Raw genomic sequence first — 17,272 nt, 5'->3', positions numbered from 1 at the left:
GCGAGCCTTGCCCGGGGTGGCGAGCGGGCTCCGCGCCGCGGCTCCTGGCCGCCCAGGCTCCTCCCCTTGTGGTGGGGGGCGAAGCCGCCGCCGCCGCCGCTCCTGCCTCTCCCAGCCAGCCAGCCTTGGCTGGCGGCAGCCGCAGCCGGAGCCGGAGCCACAGCGCCAGCCCCGCCGCCCCTGCATCCCGCATCCCGCATCCCGCATCCCGCCGGCGCTGGGCAGCCTCCGGCCGGCCGGCCGGCCGCCTCCATGCGCTCCAGGCGGTGACTTTCTCCTCGCCGGGCTGCGGGGAGAGGCGGGCGGCGGAGACGGCCGCGCTCGGCCGACGCGATGGATCTATTCGACTTTTTCCGGGATTGGGACTTGGAGCAGCAGGGGTAGGTCGCGTTTCAGCCACGGCTTCGCTTTGGGGTGGGTGGGGGGGTGGGGGACGGTCGAGCCCCGCGGGTCTCTGGTGCGGCTGCGGGCGTGTTGGGAGAGCCCCCCTTTTTTTTTCCTTCCAAATTTAATGTGTCCCCCCGCCCGCCCGCCCGCCCCAAAGAAACAGCCGGTTCCGCGGTTGGGACTCCGGGGTGGTTGGCCGCGGCCGGGAGCGCACGATGCGCGGCGCCCGCCCTTCGCCCGGGATGCTCCAACTTGGAAGGGGTCCCTTGGCGAAGCGGGGCAGGGGGTGGGGGAGAAGCCCGCTTGGCCTCCCCCTCGCCTCTGCCCCCTCTCCCCCCACAACGATTTTGGCCTTCTTTTGATTTTTCCTTCGCGCACACCTCTTCCCCCCCCCCCCCCCAACACTGATACCTTGGACCCTGGGTTAAGTTGGACGGATGGGTGTTTGGGTCGTCCAGATATATAGGAAGAACAACGACGACTCCCCGCCCCCCTCAAATCAAAGGGAAATTTCCCAGGGGGGGGGGGAAATATCCTCAAACACCGTGGATTTCTTGTGTTCAGTTTAGTGGTGTCAGTTACAAGATTTTAATCTCCCCTCCTCTTGAAACCTGCCTGGGTTCTTTCTTTCTTTCCCCGGTTCCACAACTGAAGCGTGGGCTTTCCCCTTGCCCTAGCCACATACTCGTGCAGTTATTTTAACTCGAGGCTTGAAAATACCCCCAGTGGTTCCAATACCTTAATTTCCAATGGTTTGTGATTTGCGAATTAGTGTGTTTGTGTTGGATGTAAGAGTGGCAAACTTGCAGAATAAAATCAAGTGTTTTGGGGGGGGGATGGGGGAGTAAATGGGGCAACTTATGGTAGGTGCGGGTAGCAAATGAACAGTCCAGAAGTTGCTATTCGATTCTGTTTTTTTAAAACTTGGAAAAGAGGAACATGTTGTAGCCCGTCAATATTTGAATATTATTTGCCAGCTTCTGGTTTGGTTTCATGTTTTTCTTTGCCAAGTGAACAACTGAGTTGTAATTTGGGGTGGGTTCCCTGCCCCCCCACTCTAGAATTGATGGAGGGAAGGATTCTGTGCACTCAAGGTGGGCTGTAGGTTGCCAACAAGGCAACCAAAGTGAAAACAATTGTACTTTGCAGCCCTGATCTACAAATGCCTTGGAGATGTAGGAAAAATACGCCGTGCTTTGCGAGAATCTACTTTAATTTGTTGGTACGTTAAGACATAGCATTTGGAAGAAATTTAAAGATGATTCTAGGTTGAGGGGATCACTGTCATTTTTTTTAACGTAGTGTGACTGTCTAGGTTGGAAATCCAAGAAAATCAAATCTGTCTCTCTTTTTAAACTGCAATTGAAAATCGGTCCTTGGGACCATAAATTACCCTGTATCAGTATTAATCTGCAGGCAGGCGTTGTGGATCTTGCGAAGTGTTTTATCAGCTCTGTGTAAACCATCACATTATGTCGCTTAATAATCACGCTGTTGTTACTTAAAAGTAATAATCACAATAAAATTAGTGCCCAATTAAATATGCTGCTGCACAGTATCTTTACTCTGCCAAACTAATTTATTTTTTGCAGACAGTTGATAACCGCTGTATTGCTGCTCAAACAGTATTTGCATACAATTTGCCTAATTTATGGTGTGGGTAACATCATTAATTTAATAGAAGCTGTTACAACTGAGCGTGGAGGTGTTGTTTGAAAACCAGGCGTTCTATAATGTTTATGGAGTCCAATATTGGCGGCATTTGATGCATTTTGAGCGTGATGAATGTTGAAATGATGTATTTCAAAGAAGAAGAAATGGGTGATGTGCTTTTTTGGGGGGGAAGTGGTATTTTTGGGTCAGGCAGTAAAACATTTCCTATTGTCCACTGTTAGCTCACTTTCTCAAAGTACAGATTCTTTGGGGGGGGGGTTTAAATCAAAGGCTTTTGATTCCAGAGGGGTGGGTGCCTGCATAAATTCCTTGTTTTGTGTGCTACAGTAAATGGGCATACAGATTCATCAGGGTTGGGTCTGTGTTGTTATGTATGGACAATCAGGGAGGTGTCTGAAACCCTGTTTACATTCGTAGAAATCATTCCTTCTTTTTTCCAATCCCCTCCCTATACATCCATTCTGCAACTTTCACTTTGTCCTACACACCTAGACCTCAAACCCCAGTCTCATATAATTTTATGTGTACCATTAAAACTTTTAGTGAGTCTTTTTTGTGTACCATGTACCTTGTGCTTCCATAAGGCATCTGTCTCCGCCTGTTACTGGCTAAAAAACCTATAAACAGAAATAATGACATTATATTTAAAAATGTCACTTTCTAGAAAGGAGTCCTACTTTTAAAAGCGGTTAGTAGTTAGATAGCAGAGGATATCAAGACGGTTAGCAGCACAAAGTCCTTCTTCAATTCAAAGGGACTGATTCCAAGTGAGCACACCTGGAAGTGTCTAAATGCAGACCACCCTGTTTGTGTCCTTAGCAGAGTAGATAAACGGCTGAGTTTACCTCTAGGTAGCTTTCAGCCTACCCCTAAGGAGTGTCTAAAGGCAATTTGCTAGCAGTCAGCATTAGACAGCAGCAAACTACCTCGAGCATCTGGTACCCTGGGATTAAAAAAAATAAATGACCCTGGGGGTTAATTGCTGCAACACTTCGGTGTGTTCACCTTAGGCTGTGCACCCAACACAGAAACAAATGCAAAATGAAAAGGGGAGCATCAAATATGAAATTCTAAAGATGGCGGGCTTTGGTGGCCACTTATATTGTAAATTCTTTGGGGTGGGGGCCTCTCTCCCCCCCCTGCATTATTCTGGAAAACTCCATGAACATTCAGGACGCTCTGTCAATGAAAGAATAATTGCATTCAAATTGGAAGACCAAGAGCTGCATGGATACTGTCTGCACCAGAGAAATCAGGGTTCACTGCTGGTTCTTCTTGGTATCAGCAAGTTAATCCCAGAATCTTTGTGTTCCTGGTGTGGGGGTGGGGAAGTACTTCCCTCCTTTTTGGGCCAGTTGCTGATGTGCAGAGATTTCTCAAGGGCTGTCAAATAATGTGAAATGATGTTCTGGGTGCAAATTCCAAACCACTTGTGTATTTCATCCAAGGCGATGGAGGTTCACCAATATCACTTCTTCATCTATCTTCCCTTAGAACAGTGCATTTGGGGTTTTCCCACTGTATCCTCCCAACAGTCCTGTTAACCATGCAAGACGGTGGCAGGCCTAAGGTCATCCAATCATTTTTTGTGTGTGGCTAAGTAGGGATTTGAATCCAGGTCTCCATGGTTCAGTATCAAAATGGGAGGGACATTGACCTCATCACAAAAGAACTGATAGTTAAAGGGGGGGGGGTTGAAGGACGAGATGAGGTGGCATTGTGTTGATGTTCACAAAAGGGGTTCTGGGTGTAAGGGGCACTAGAGCGTATGGGCGGAGATGTCTCGCAGAGCAGGATATCTTTTCTTTACGGATTAATGTTCTCTATATATGTTTTACTGATTTTCAACACAAACGGGTTTATAGTTTAAAATTACAGCTTTATTTGTTTATTTAGTACATTTTAACCCCACCCATCCGCCTAGGAACTTGGAGCGGCGCATGTGATATGTCCCCTCCTCCATTTTGTCCTCAAAACAACCCTGTGAAGCAGGCTAGGCTGATAGAGATCGACTGGGCCAAAGTCATCCAGTTTCATGCCAAACAGAGATTTGAACCTGGTTTTCCCTGGCTGTAGGAGAACCACTACACCGCCGTAAAAGTTAACATATACAAGCACATTGAATGAATGGAGCTAGATCTAGGTATGATGTATAATAGTTGGGCTGCTTCCCTCCCCCCCCCCTCTCTTTGTCTCAATGGTGGGAGCTGGATGCTGGCAGAAAGGGCTCTTCAACTGGAGCTGGATCCAGGCACAAGAGGTACCTGATGTCACTTCCTGGTTTTCCTGGAAGTGATGCCATGATGCATGCAATGTAGTACACACCCCTGCACATCCCTCCCCCACCCCCACAACTCCTGGCAACCCTACTCTTACCTCTTAGATGCAATTGCTCATCAAATCATATTATTATAAAGCTGAACATAACATGAGAATATAAGAGGAGTTTTACTGGATCAGACCAGTAGTCCATCTAATCTAGCATCCTGTTGTCCACAGTGGCCAGCCAGATGCCCCCAGAAGGACAACAAACAGGTGCATGGACACCAAATCATCCTCCCCATTGTTGCCTCTGGTGGCTGGTGTTCTAAGGTAGACTGCCTCTGAACCTGGAGGTTCTATAAGCATGGATGTGTGTATTCTCCATGATTTTGTCAAATCCCCTTTTAAAGCAACCTAAGCAAGTGGCCCCGTGGCGCAGAGTGGTAAGCTGCAGTACTGCAGTCCAAGCTCTGCTCACGACTTGAGTTCGATCCCGACGAAAGTTGGTTTCAGGTAGCCGGCTCAAGGTTGACTCAGCCTTCCAGCCTTCCAAGGTTGGTAAAATGAGTACCCAGCTTGCTGGGGGTAAAGGGAAGATGACTGGGGAAGGCACTGGCAAACCACCCCGTAAACCAAGTCTGCCTAGGAAACATCGAGATGTGACATCACCCCATGGGTCAGGAATGACCTGGTGCTTGCACAGGGGACCTTTACCTTTAAGCAAGTGGCCAGCACTATGTCCACTGGCAGTGAATTTCACAAGTTAATGATGTATTGCATCAAAAAGTATTTTCTTTTTTCTGTCTCAAATTCATCAACTTCAGTGGGTGCCCTACAGTTGTAGCATTATGGGAGAAAAAGATCTCTGTTCACTTTTCCTATAATCATCATCATTTGATAAACCTCTATCATGCCCCTCCTTGATAGCCTTGGCCTACTTTGCAGGACTGTTGTAAAGATTTCTGAGCAAACATATGTGCTCTTCCCATGTTACACAAAGACCAAATGTTGTCTGTTGGCGTTTGTAAAAGTGTGTACAGTAAATTCATATTATTCGATATTAAAAATAATTGGCAGATAACCCCATTACCATTACCATTGCTGCTCTCCATGCTGCAAATATAAATCAAGTTGCATCTTAAAAAGTATAAAGGTCCAATAAGTTGGAATTTTTTTTTTTTACAACAGTTGATTTACATGAGACATTGACAGAAACCCAATTACCTCAACCCAAGAAAACAGCCTTCTATACAAGCAGCTTAAACTCACTAAACTATTACATAAATAGAAAGTGGAGAGGTCACCCTGTGGCCGATGAAACCAAGAACGGGGCCATCTGCAAGCCAGGTCATGCTTGCATGTGAGACAAAACTGACCTGTTTGGGGTTGCAGCAGCTGCAGTTTTTGTGCCCCACCATTTCTCCATGCACTGCCATGGGTCACCTTTTTCAGCCCGTTGGCTTTCTCTCGCCATGTGTTGGAGCGGGTCCCATGTGTTCTCTGCTGGGCCCCTTTGAAATGGAGTCACTGATTTGTCTTTGTTCTGTTGCAGGAGTTGGAGGAAATTAAAATATTGTATTGTCTCTTCGAATGTCTGTTTTGGGGATTTGTTGTGGACATCTCCAAAGTAATTATTTGGAATAGCTTTCACCGTTGGTTTCCTTTTGGGGTTTTTGCAGTGTAGCGACATGACTTTCAAGGCTCTTGGTATGTGACTGAGGGATTAAGGTCTGTCAAAACAAGCAGTCCAAGTCTAGGGCAAAAAATACGGACCAGGGTGGCAAAGGGGTGCATGAGCCCCACCATGAATGACTCCCTCACATACTAAATTATTCTCCTTCCGACAGTGGGTTGCAAAGAAAGTTCAACTGGAGTAGAATCTCCGGTTTTGTAAATTCCCAGGCTTGCACACAGCCGAGTCGAAACCCAGAGACAGCTTCATGACAGCCAAATTGTTTTACTGATGGGTCACCCAAGAATTGTACAACTTTAAAAAATAAAGGGATTAGGAAGAAGGGGAAACCATCCCTGAACAAAGTTTGGGTCATCGATGGGAGGGGGAGAACTCCAAAACCTTTGGATAGTTTTTATGTAAACACAGTTTTTTTTTGCGTGTGTAGGATCTCTGTGGAGCTCAGTGGGAACTGAACAGGTGCAAGTGAGGGCAGGATCACAGAGGAGGACCCCGTAGTTCAGTGGAAAAGTGAATGCTTCGTATGTAGAATATCTCCACTTGAATGGTGGAAAGTGTTGTCAAGTTGCAGCTGACTGATGGCAATCTTGCTGGGTTTCCTAATCAAGAGATGAACAGAGGAGGTTGGCCACCGCTTGCCTCTGTGTAGTGGCCCTGGACTTCCTTGGTGGTCTCCAATCCAAGTATTAACTAGGGCCAAGAGCTGATGAGGTTGGGCTAGCCTCAGCTATCCAGGTCAGGGCCTCTATTTAATAGGTCTTAAGCAGCAAGGCTGGGAAAGACTCGGGCAGAGGCTTGCAGTGCCATCCTGTGCCCACTCGCTTGGAAGTAAGGCCCACTGAGTACTACGCCAGTCCAAGGAGAAAATACTAGGCTAGAAAGTCTGTGGGCCATCCATATGAAACGGCCTTATATCAATTCAGAGCATCGGTCCCTTTACCTGGCAATGGCTCTCTTGGAAGTCAGACCAAAAAAGGCGTTTCCAGCCCCTGCAACTTGAGATCTCTTTGGGGTAAAGGCTGGAGATGTTAGGGACCAGCGCAGGACCTTCTGCATACAAAGCAGTTGCTTGTAGTGCCTGGCTTGCAGGGCTAGGGGGCATGAAATGCATCGGGTGACTTTGTGCCTGTCTGTCTCCCTGTCTCTGCCAAGTCGACTTCATCGGGTTGTTGGGAGGATGGAAAGTGACAGGAGGAGCCCTGTAAATGTCACCCTTAATGATAGGATTAAAAATACGATAGAGGGACCCATAACAATCTGACTCAGTATAATGCAGCTCCACGTGTTTGCTTTTAAAAAATTATCTTCATTATTTTGTCCTTGTCTCCAGCTGTTCAATGGCGCTCCCAGTGGTCCCCTGTCCGAGAGACTGATCATATCTGCAGCTTCTTAGCTTTGGCAATGCAGCAGCCGAGGCTGCTCTTTCACCTAGACCATTGACTGGACCGTTTTCCTCTATAACCTCTGCTAGCACATCGTGTTTTGCTGGTTTTGTGGGTTTAATATGAGGCAGGGTTAGGGATGGCCCGTTTCCATCTTCACAGTGGTTGCCCTGTTCGCCAGGGTCTGGAAGGGTAGTTTGCCCTGTAACCTCAGCCCTTTTCATGAGTGCTTGGCCTCTGTCGCAAAGTCAGTGCCAAGTTGCCACCATCACAACCACAGATAGGGTTTCAAACTTCCATGTAAGGCCTGGAGATCTCCCGCTATTACAGTTTATCTCCAGTCATCCCAGGTCGTTCTGAAAAAAACTCAACTTGGAAAACTCCCCTCTGATGAAAACCCACAAGTCACAAGTAATGTGGCTAAGTTCTGTGCTTTTGTATGTAAAGTGTGCCGCAGGTATAATGATAAAAAGGCAAAATGAATTTAAATTTTAAATTTCATATTCATATTTTTACTGTATTTTTATTTTAGCTTTTACAGATTTATTTATTGACTCTATTGTTATTGCCATTATACAGGTGGCTAAGCGGTTTTACTGTTATCCTGAATTAGTCCTTTGGGGTTGTCCTATTGAAAACTGCTTTCGTCTTCACCTGAATGTTTTATATATGTGAAAATGTATTTTCTGGCCAATGACTGTAATAACAATAAAAGTAAAATAATGTATCTCCAGGCGATAGAGATCAGTTCCCCTGGAGAAAATAGCTGCTTTGGAGGGTGGACTCGATGGCATTATATCCTGTTGAAGCCCCTCCCCTCCCAAACCCTGCCCTCCCCAGGCTTTACCCCCCAAATCTCCAGGTATTTCTCTACCCAGAGCAGGTAACCCTAATAACAGAGCATATGTGCTCAAACATAGCCTGGCTGTAGGGTTGCCAGGTCCCTCTTTGCCACCGGTGGAAGGGACTTCAATGCCATAGAGTTCAATTGCCAAAGCGGCCATTTTTCTCCAGGTGATCTGATCTCTATCGGCTGGAGATCAGTTGAATTAGCAGGACATCTCCTGCTACTACCTGGCAGTTGGCAACCCTTCCTGGCTGTGATTTACAAATTCCAGAAATATGCTTAATCTGAAAGTGTGGAATTCTTGGAATACCATGCAAGGATTCCAATCCGGTAGGGCTGCCGGAGCAGGCAAATGAACTGAGTTGGGTTTCAGCTCTTGGGCCCCTAGCTGATCATCTCTGAGGGGAAGCTAGACAATCCAGCATGGTGTGGTTAACCTGAGATCTAAGTGGTTCAAATCCTTCCTCTGCCATGAAGCCCATTGGGTGCCCTTAGGCTAGCCACTGTCTCTCAGTCTTGCCTACCTTACAGGGTTGATGTGAGGATACAATGGAGGAGGGGGAGAACAGAGTACATCATCCTTGGAGGAGGGGTGGGACAAAAACAAATGGACCCAATAAATAAATACATCCCTGGCATATGTGTAAACAAGACCCCAGAATTGGCCTCATGAGCCATATTCTAAAACTGTATCATGCTAGGGAGATAACAATATGCTGTACAATTGTGGTGCACAAAAATGGCTTATCCCATATAATAGGAAGATTGTGGCCATCTTGAATACGCTCTCCCATTGTGCCTGTTAATGCCGCGTTGAGCTACTCGATGAAGCTGATGTATACTGAAACCACTAAATGCCTCTCGGGACTGCGTTTTCCTCTTTTGAAGTCCAAGGTATGCCTTTCTTCCCACTGAGCCGGTGGCAGCCCAAGATTGCCCCGTGCGTCCCATTGTTAATTGGGTACTTTAAACAAAGGCTTGAAATTGCCTGTGTCCTGGATGGTCCTCACATCCGCTGGCATCAAAGGTAGTCAGCTAATGGTTTAGTCTTGTTTGGGCCCTGAACCTTAAAACAAGAAAGAAAGAAAAAGAGGGACATTGCCGAGGAGTTCTAACACTTAAAAAAACCCACCTTTTTTAGTTTTAGAGGGTAACCATGTTTTTCTGCAGTAGAACAGCTAGATTCGAGTCCAGTCACACCTTAGAGACCAGCAAGATTTTTTGAGAGTCTGAGGAAGGGAGCTTTGACTTTGAAGAGCTCATGCCCTGAAAATCTTGTTGGTCTCTAAGGTGGTACCGGACTCGAATCTAGCGGTTCTCTTTTTTGACATTCTGTTTTCCAGCTGCTACAAAGAAAACTAGACATTTCAACCTAGCCCTGATAATAACAGAGGAGAGGAGTAAGCCATGTTGAGTTCCCACTGGGGAGAAAGATGGGGGTATGAACGGATTCGGTAAATATACAGACAGAATGCTCCCTAAGATCTTTGCTTTGGGGACAAAAAAAAAAAAAAAGAGGCAGATGTTACCCAGCTCAATGTGCAACAAATGTAACAATAAAGTAAAAGTGTGAACGTTTCCTGCCTGATGTTAAAAATAATTTTATTTATTTATTTGATCCCATCCATTCTTCAGGGAGCTTCGGGGCAGTGGATATGACCTTCTTCCTTCATTTTATCTTCACAACACCCCTATGAGGTAGGCTATGTTGAAAGAGAGTGACTAGCCCAAGGCTACCCAATAAGTTTCATGACGAGTGGGGGATTTGAAACTGGGCCTCCCTGTTTGTTCTTAAACTTGGGGAGGGGAGGAGGTGTTTCTGTTAGTTTTGGCCTGTCCAAGCAAACTTTTCTTAAAATAGCTACTGTTTTCAAGTTCATTACAGTGCCTAGAAGGGGGGGAAACTCATTGAAAGCTTTTACTGTTCGAAGATGGCTCGGTAATGGTGCTTAGTAATCAAAAGAGTTGTTTAAATTGTTCCAGTGTCTCTTGGCCATGAACTCCCTGACCCTAATTATCTGTAGACTAATGGAGATATCCAGAGATAAAAAAAAGATGACATTAAAAAGGGGGGGTGGAAGGCAGGAAAACAAATTCACTGTCAGCAGGGAATTTGAAGTCCACTTCAGACAACTTTGAATGATGTGATGGCCTTGGTTGAGAGATGCATTCAAAATGCGCTGGTTAGTAAAAGTGAATAGGTGCAATCCTAAACAGAGTTACAGCCTTCTAAGTCCATGGAAATTGACCGGCATAGAAGGATGTAACTTTGCTTAGAACTGCACAGCTAATGAATAGCCTTATGCTTTTGAGAATTTCGCTATAGAAATGATTATTTCAGGATCCTGGTGAAATAAAGCAGGTCAGCGCTGTAGAAATGATTATTTAGGGATCCTGGTGAAATGAACCAGGTCAACGTGGCCTTTTCAGTTGTGGTGCCCTCCCCGGAGAGGTCCTTCGCTAGTGCAAATATCTGTCTCACTCAAATAATATCAGTTTGTTTATGCTGCTGCTTTCCAATTTTCTAGATGTTAATTGAGTTTGTGTGATTAAGGTTTCTTTACCATGATTTAAAAAAATGTTTTGTATTGTGATTGTTGGCTTCTTTGGGCAAATATCAGCTTGACATGTAGAGTATAAATATTCTGATCACATTATGACCTTTTTATTATTAAAAGGGAACACTCCTAAACAGGTTTACTCAGAAGCAAGTCCCATTATTCGATGGGGCTGACTCCCAGGAAAGTGTCTTCAGAACTGCAGTCTCAGAGTATGGCCTTATGAATCTGGGAGACCATGGGAATCTGGGAGACCATAGAGGCTCAGTGGGTGATCTTGGGTGATCAGTGGGTGATCACACACTCTCGATCTAGCCTACTTCGCATAGTTGTTGTTGTGAGGGAAAAATAGTGCTGTAAGCCACTTTGGGGGCCCACTGGGGTATACATATTTAAATAAATAAATAATGAAGAAAACCCACAATAAAATCCAATTTGCATGGAAACGAATCCTACTGTATAAAAGCCAGATACCAGTTGAGTACCCCTTATCCAAACATCCGATATCTGGACTGACCCAAAAACCAGACTTTTTGAGCTGGCATGCAGGCCTTACTCACAGGCCCTCTGCAATGCCATTGATGGTTCAATGTACACAACATTATTTAAAGGATATTGTTTAAAATTACATTCAGGCTATGTGTATAAATGTATACATATGTCTTTCGACATATAAAAAAAATAAATTTTGTGCTTAGACTTGGATCCCATCCCCATCATTAGGGTTGCCAGGTCCCTCTTCGCCACCTGCGGGAGGTTTTGGGGGTGGAGCATGAGGAGGGCGGGGTTTGGGGAGGGGAGGGTCTTCAATGCCATAGAGTCCAATGGCCAAAGCTGCCATTTTCTCCAGGGGAACTGATTGCTTTGTACCTTTGTTTGTTTGTTTGGACCATCCCATATAGACTTCCACCTGTAATCCTACCCTCCCTTCCAAGAATGAGATGTTGTAGTTCCAACATTATATGCTCATGGATCTTTAGACCCCACAGCTGCTCCCAAGAGGGTATCACTGTCTTTCAAATGAAGAGAGAAAATTGGCTGTGGAATGTCCAGCTGTTTGGTTAAGGTTATACTAGGGTTGGCAGCTCTGGGAATTATCTGGAGATTTTGGGGATGGAGCCTGAGGAGGGCGGGGTTTGGAGATGGGAGGGACTTCAGTGCCATGGAACCCAATGGCCAAAGCGGCCATTTTCTTCAGGAGAACTGATCTCTGTCACCTGGAGATCAGTTGTAATAGCAGGAGGTCTCCAGCCCCGCCTGGAGGTTGGCAACCGTAGGTCAGAGGGACCGGACGTGAATCTAACGCATTGACAGTTTCAGCGATCATGCGTACAGAGGCGAAATGGTCATCTGGATGCAGGTCTGTTGTGTCAAGGTCTAGATAGACTTTTAAACTATTTGTCGTGTATCTTCAGCAAAGGAGGGGAAGCTTGATAAACTTATTCTAGGGGGCTCAAGAAAGCAAAGTGAATTCTAAATGCAGATTAGGCGTCAACGTTGACAGCCAAGGCTGCATTACCTCAGTTGATTAATTTATAAGGATACTGGTCAATGATTTTAACCAACAGCTATGCATAGCGGAATCTTAATAGGATCTGTCTGTTAAGATTATATAAAGGAGAGTGTTTGATTTATTTCATAGGGTAGTTCAACCTCCGCCCCCCCTTTCTTCCAAAGCTCCACTTTAACTTCATACAAATAATGCATTAGTCACACTGGATAAAATGGCATATTGAATAAAGTTGTGATTTTGTCTGCCGCTCATAATCTGATTTAGCAAAGGATTAAATCTGTTTGAGTGGTTTATTCATATCATAAAAGAGATTGTTGGCTGAATGAAATCTTTTACATCTGCCACTTTCTATCTCATTAGGAAAGACAGCAATGCGAAGCCCTTCTCTCTTTTTTATCCCCTGGCGATTCTGAGGATGGATTTTTGCTCATCTCTATCTTTGGGTGGTAGACTAGGGGCAGGATTAACCACTACATTCGCAACACCTGTGCGGGAGAAGCCGCTGAGTGGGGAACTGCAGGCTGCCTCAACCACCAGTGTTCCCTCATCCTGGGTTTGTCAGAGACATCTGATTGGCCAGAGTTGGAAACAGGAAGGTGGACTAGATGGACCTTGGACCCGATTCTGCCAGGCATACTTGGGTTCTTAAGGAGGATGAACTTTTAATGGCCAGTTGAAAGTCAATCCTAAACAAAGTACACTTACAGCCTCCTCCCATGTCCTCCACAAGGGCTCAGGTTGCCCCTGCCCTGCCAGAGGTGGCATGGGCCCAGGACTTGTTGCTTGTTGCCTCCTGAACCAGTGAGGCCCAGTAGCAAACCGAGACCCTGCAGTCTATTGTTCTGCCCCAAGGAGTTCTTTGGGGGTGCTTGGCATGTTAGCTACAATTAATCATGATAGCTGATCAAAACCTCCAAGTCCAGAGGCAGTCTATCTCATAATACTATATGCTGGGGGAGGGGTGAGTGGAAGAGGGCTGATATCTTCATGACCTGTTTATAGGCTTCCCTGAGATACTTGGTTGGATGCTGTTGGAAACAGGATGCTGAGCTAGGGGGACACTTGATCTTATCCAGCAAAACTCTATTTTTGTTTGTATATATTTTATTGAGGAGCATGCCTCGTTTTCTTTACACTTCCTGTAGTGTCTGCCGCTGAAGCCTCGGTTACCCAATTTTATTGTGTGTGTGTTTTTAAAGCATGAAACAACAACTGTTCATGGTGAAAACATTCCATTCTGGCTTCCCTCCCACTTTTAAAAGCCCCAATCTGGACTTTCTAGTTGCTGAGCCATATTGAGATGCTACAGAGGCACATTTGTCAAATGGTAACATAACCAGGGTGTTCATGTAATGCTTTGGTAAGACAGTCCCCTTTGCTGCCCTCCCAAGTACGGAGGAGAATCTTATCTTGTGTCCATAGCTGATTAGAAATCCAGAGAAGCAGGGGAGCGGTTAAATTCCCTTTTCCCTTGGTAGGGCGATGCCAACGACTGTGGCTTGATTTAAATGTGGCACTGATGAGACAAAAGAACTACCTGTGGGGCTTTTTTGTGCTCACAGGACATCTCCTTGAGTGTGGGCTTCTGCCAGTGCATAGAAGCTATTTGGCATGCCTCGGCCAGCATCACATTTAAATCAGGCCTGGCTGAGTTTGATCCCGATGGAAGTTGGTTTCAGGTAGCCAGCTCAAGGTTGACTCAGCCTCCCATCCTTCCGAGGTCGGTAAAATGAGTACCCAGCTTGCTGGGGGTAAAGGGAAGATGACTGGGGAAGGCACTGGCAACCCCCCCCCCCCCCGTAAACAAAGTCTGCCTAGTAAATGTCGGGATGTGACGTCACCCCATGGGTCAGGAATGACCCAGTGCTTGCACAGGGGACCTTTACCTTTTTTACCTGTATTCACCCCTGTGCTGAATCAAGAGAGACTGCTGGTGAGTTTCATTTGGACCATTTCATCTAGGGCCTGCCTTTCTAAAGGCCACATATCTAGGGCACGTATTGCTAAGGTGTCAAAGACCAGCCCTGGGTATGTTTCAACCGGCAGTGGTTTTGGGCCAGACCAAAGGAAGTAGCTCTTCACACAACACATAGTTAACTTGTGGAACTCACTGCCGCCGCATGAGTGATGGCCACTAGCTTAGTTGGTTTTTAAATTCATTTAGGCAAATTCATAGAGAGCAGATCCATCTGGCCTTTTATCAGGGACATTTTCCCGTGGCTATACCTGCCGACTGCTTTCGAGCTTCCTTTTGATTATGCATGCCTTTTCCACCCATCAGAGGTCACCTCGCTCTCCCCGCACGTTCTGCCCGTGTTTTCCAGTTGCTGTTTTAGCCAGAATCTTGAAAATGCAGGCAAAACGTGTGGGGAGAGCGAGGCGACCTCTGATGGGCGGAAAAGGCATGCATAATTAAAAGGAAGCCCTGAAGCCTTTGGCGGGAGTGACCGCAGGGAAATTTCCCTGCATAAAAAGCCTCCGTTAGCCATGACAGCTGAATGGGATTTCCATGTCTGGAGGCAGAACATCTTTGAATGCCCATTGCTTGGCCTCTGCATGCCTTCTGTGAGCTTCGCAGACCATCTGGTTGGCCACTGTGGATAACAGATGCTGGATTGGGTGGACCATTGGTCTCATGAACACATGAACACATGAAGCTGCCTTATACTGAATCAGGCCCTTGGTCCATCAAAGTCAGTATTGTCTACTCGGACTGGCAGCGGCTCTCCAGGGTCTCAGGCTGAGGTCTTTCCCATCATCTACTTGCCTAGTCCCTTTAACTGGAGATGCTGGGGATTGAACCTGGGACCTTCTGCATGTCTCCTCCAGCAAGGCTCTCCTTATGTCTTATATTCTCACAGGTGACGGGATGGGCTTACGTCACTGCTTCTTGGTAGGTCTTTTTTAAAGATCTTCAGGAACATAAGTTCTGTGCTGGATCAGACCTTTGAATTCCACTTTCTCTTTCAAGCAGAGGCCAGACACATGCTTCTGAAAAAACAACAACACCAAAACACGCAAAGGAGAGCAAGAACACAACATCGTTCCCTGTTGTGAGTCTCCAATATCTGGTATTTACAGATATACTGCCACTGCACATGGAGGTTCTCTTTAGCCACCATGGCTAATAGCCATGAGCTGGCCCAAGGTACAGTTGGAAGGTGCATAATGTAGCCAGCTTGCTGAAGCTAAGTGGGTCTGGTTACATGCCTGGATGGGAGACCTCCAGTGGGACCTTGATCATAAACTCATGTGCACTGGCTCGAGTTCCATTATAGAAGACAGGTAGGAAGTAAATCTTTAAAACTAACTAAATAAAAATAAATAAATTACTTGAATCTTTTTTTAAGCTACTGGCTGTGGCCACATCCTGTGGCTGTGAATTACATACGTTCATTATGTCTTACTTGAAATGCTTTCTTCTGCCGAATGACTGCCACTCAATTCCACTGGGCAGCCCTACAGAGGGAGAAAAGAGAACATTCTCTTCCGTCTCTCCATACCGCTTGTAATTTTAATAAGGACATAATCTGGCCAGTTTGTAAAAGCCTCAGGCAGTTACCAACATTAGCCTGCGTGTATACACAGCATTTTTTTAAAAAAGGGCCTCTTTTCTGTTTTGTTATTGTTTTACAAGCCAGATACTTGGACCGCTTCTACAACGGCTGCCGCGCATATAGAAGAAGAACTAAGAGAGTGTCTTTGTTGCATCATTCTTTTAATTATTTTGGCTCAAGGAGCACAGTGGATTTATACTTTAAGTGTAATTAAACGCACACACGTCCCTGTTCCTCCCTTTTAAGGGAACTAAAACCAACCACAGGAAATGTATCCATGCAAATGTATCCGTGCGTGGCCCGTGAAATCCTTCAAAGTGGTCTGCGGGTAGAGGATGCATGCAAGCCTGCTTCTGGTCCGTGTAATTTGCACACCTATCGTGTCTGCGCTCAGCAGTCCAAGGGTTAGTAGATCACCAGAAAAGATCAGGTAGGTGTCCTTGATGATAAGGCCAGCTTGTCGTCCCAGTGCCTGAGTGACACCGTCCCCGCCATCTCTCTTAATAAGTGTGCTAATTACACTGAGCCTGATAAGGCTTATGCTATTTGTCTGGCAAAATGTAATTTCTAGTTGAACAAGGGAGAGTTCAATTTAATAGCCTTGGCAGAGATCGGCCGGGCCTCCTTAAGAGAGTCAATTTGTACCATTAAATCCATCTTTATCAGATTGCAGGTTTGAATCATTATTGATATTATTTGGCTATGAGTCGGGCCCGTCGCCTGATGAAAGTATGATGACTTCTTGGGCGATTAAATTTGCATAAATCTACATGTGTTTTAGTTCTGAAGAAGACAAACGTGCTTTCTGGATCAGGCTTTCCCCGCTAGGGTTACCAGGTACCTTTTTGCCATCGGCGGGATATTTTTGGGGTGGAGCCTGAGGAGGGCGGGGTTTGGGGAGGGGAGGGACTTCAATGCCATAGAGTCCAATTGCCAGAACAGCCATTTTCTCCACGTAAACTGATCTCTATTGGCTGGAAATCAGTTGTAATAGCAGGAGAACTCCAGCTAGTACCAGGAGGTTGGCAACCCTATTCCCCGCTCTGATCTCAAGGGGCTTTCGTCTCCAGGAAATTAGCATAACTGGAGCCTTACAATAGGGGTCAGCAACCTTTGACAAGTAATGAGCCAAATGACATCAAACTTCAGATCAACAGATCAACAAAGAACCTGTATAAGAAAATCTGTTTGCATAACTGAAGACACACTACTTCTTAATACTGATGACTGTCATGTTTAATAATCCATAACATTTCTGCAGCCCAAATACTGTTTGTTCTGAGTCGTTTAATAGGAAATAGCACACAGGGGCTCTCACAGTAAGTAACTGAACAGCTGTTTCAGTGCAATGGCATAAATTTGTGTAGGAGTCACACTCGGATTACTGGCAGCAGTTTGG

At 45.9% G+C, this 17,272-nt stretch overlaps 1 protein-coding gene across 2 annotated transcripts in view; it reads left to right on the top strand.

The window, feature by feature from the left end:
• The first annotated feature begins 313 nt into the window (after positions 1–313).
• The window catches only part of AFF2 (ALF transcription elongation factor 2), a 472,104-nt gene continuing 455,145 nt past the window's right edge, over positions 314–17,272 (top strand). For both annotated transcript variants that reach the window (XM_056859368.1, XM_056859367.1), the window contains exon 1: positions 314–380. In XM_056859368.1, the coding sequence (XP_056715346.1) occupies positions 334–380 (47 nt within the window). In that variant the 5' untranslated portion in view covers positions 314–333. The remainder of the gene's footprint in view (positions 381–17,272) is intronic.

Source organism: Euleptes europaea, chromosome 13, assembly GCF_029931775.1.
Source record: "Euleptes europaea isolate rEulEur1 chromosome 13, rEulEur1.hap1, whole genome shotgun sequence".
NCBI lineage: Eukaryota > Metazoa > Chordata > Lepidosauria > Squamata > Sphaerodactylidae > Euleptes > Euleptes europaea.
This window is presented reverse-complemented; position numbering and strand designations above follow the sequence as displayed.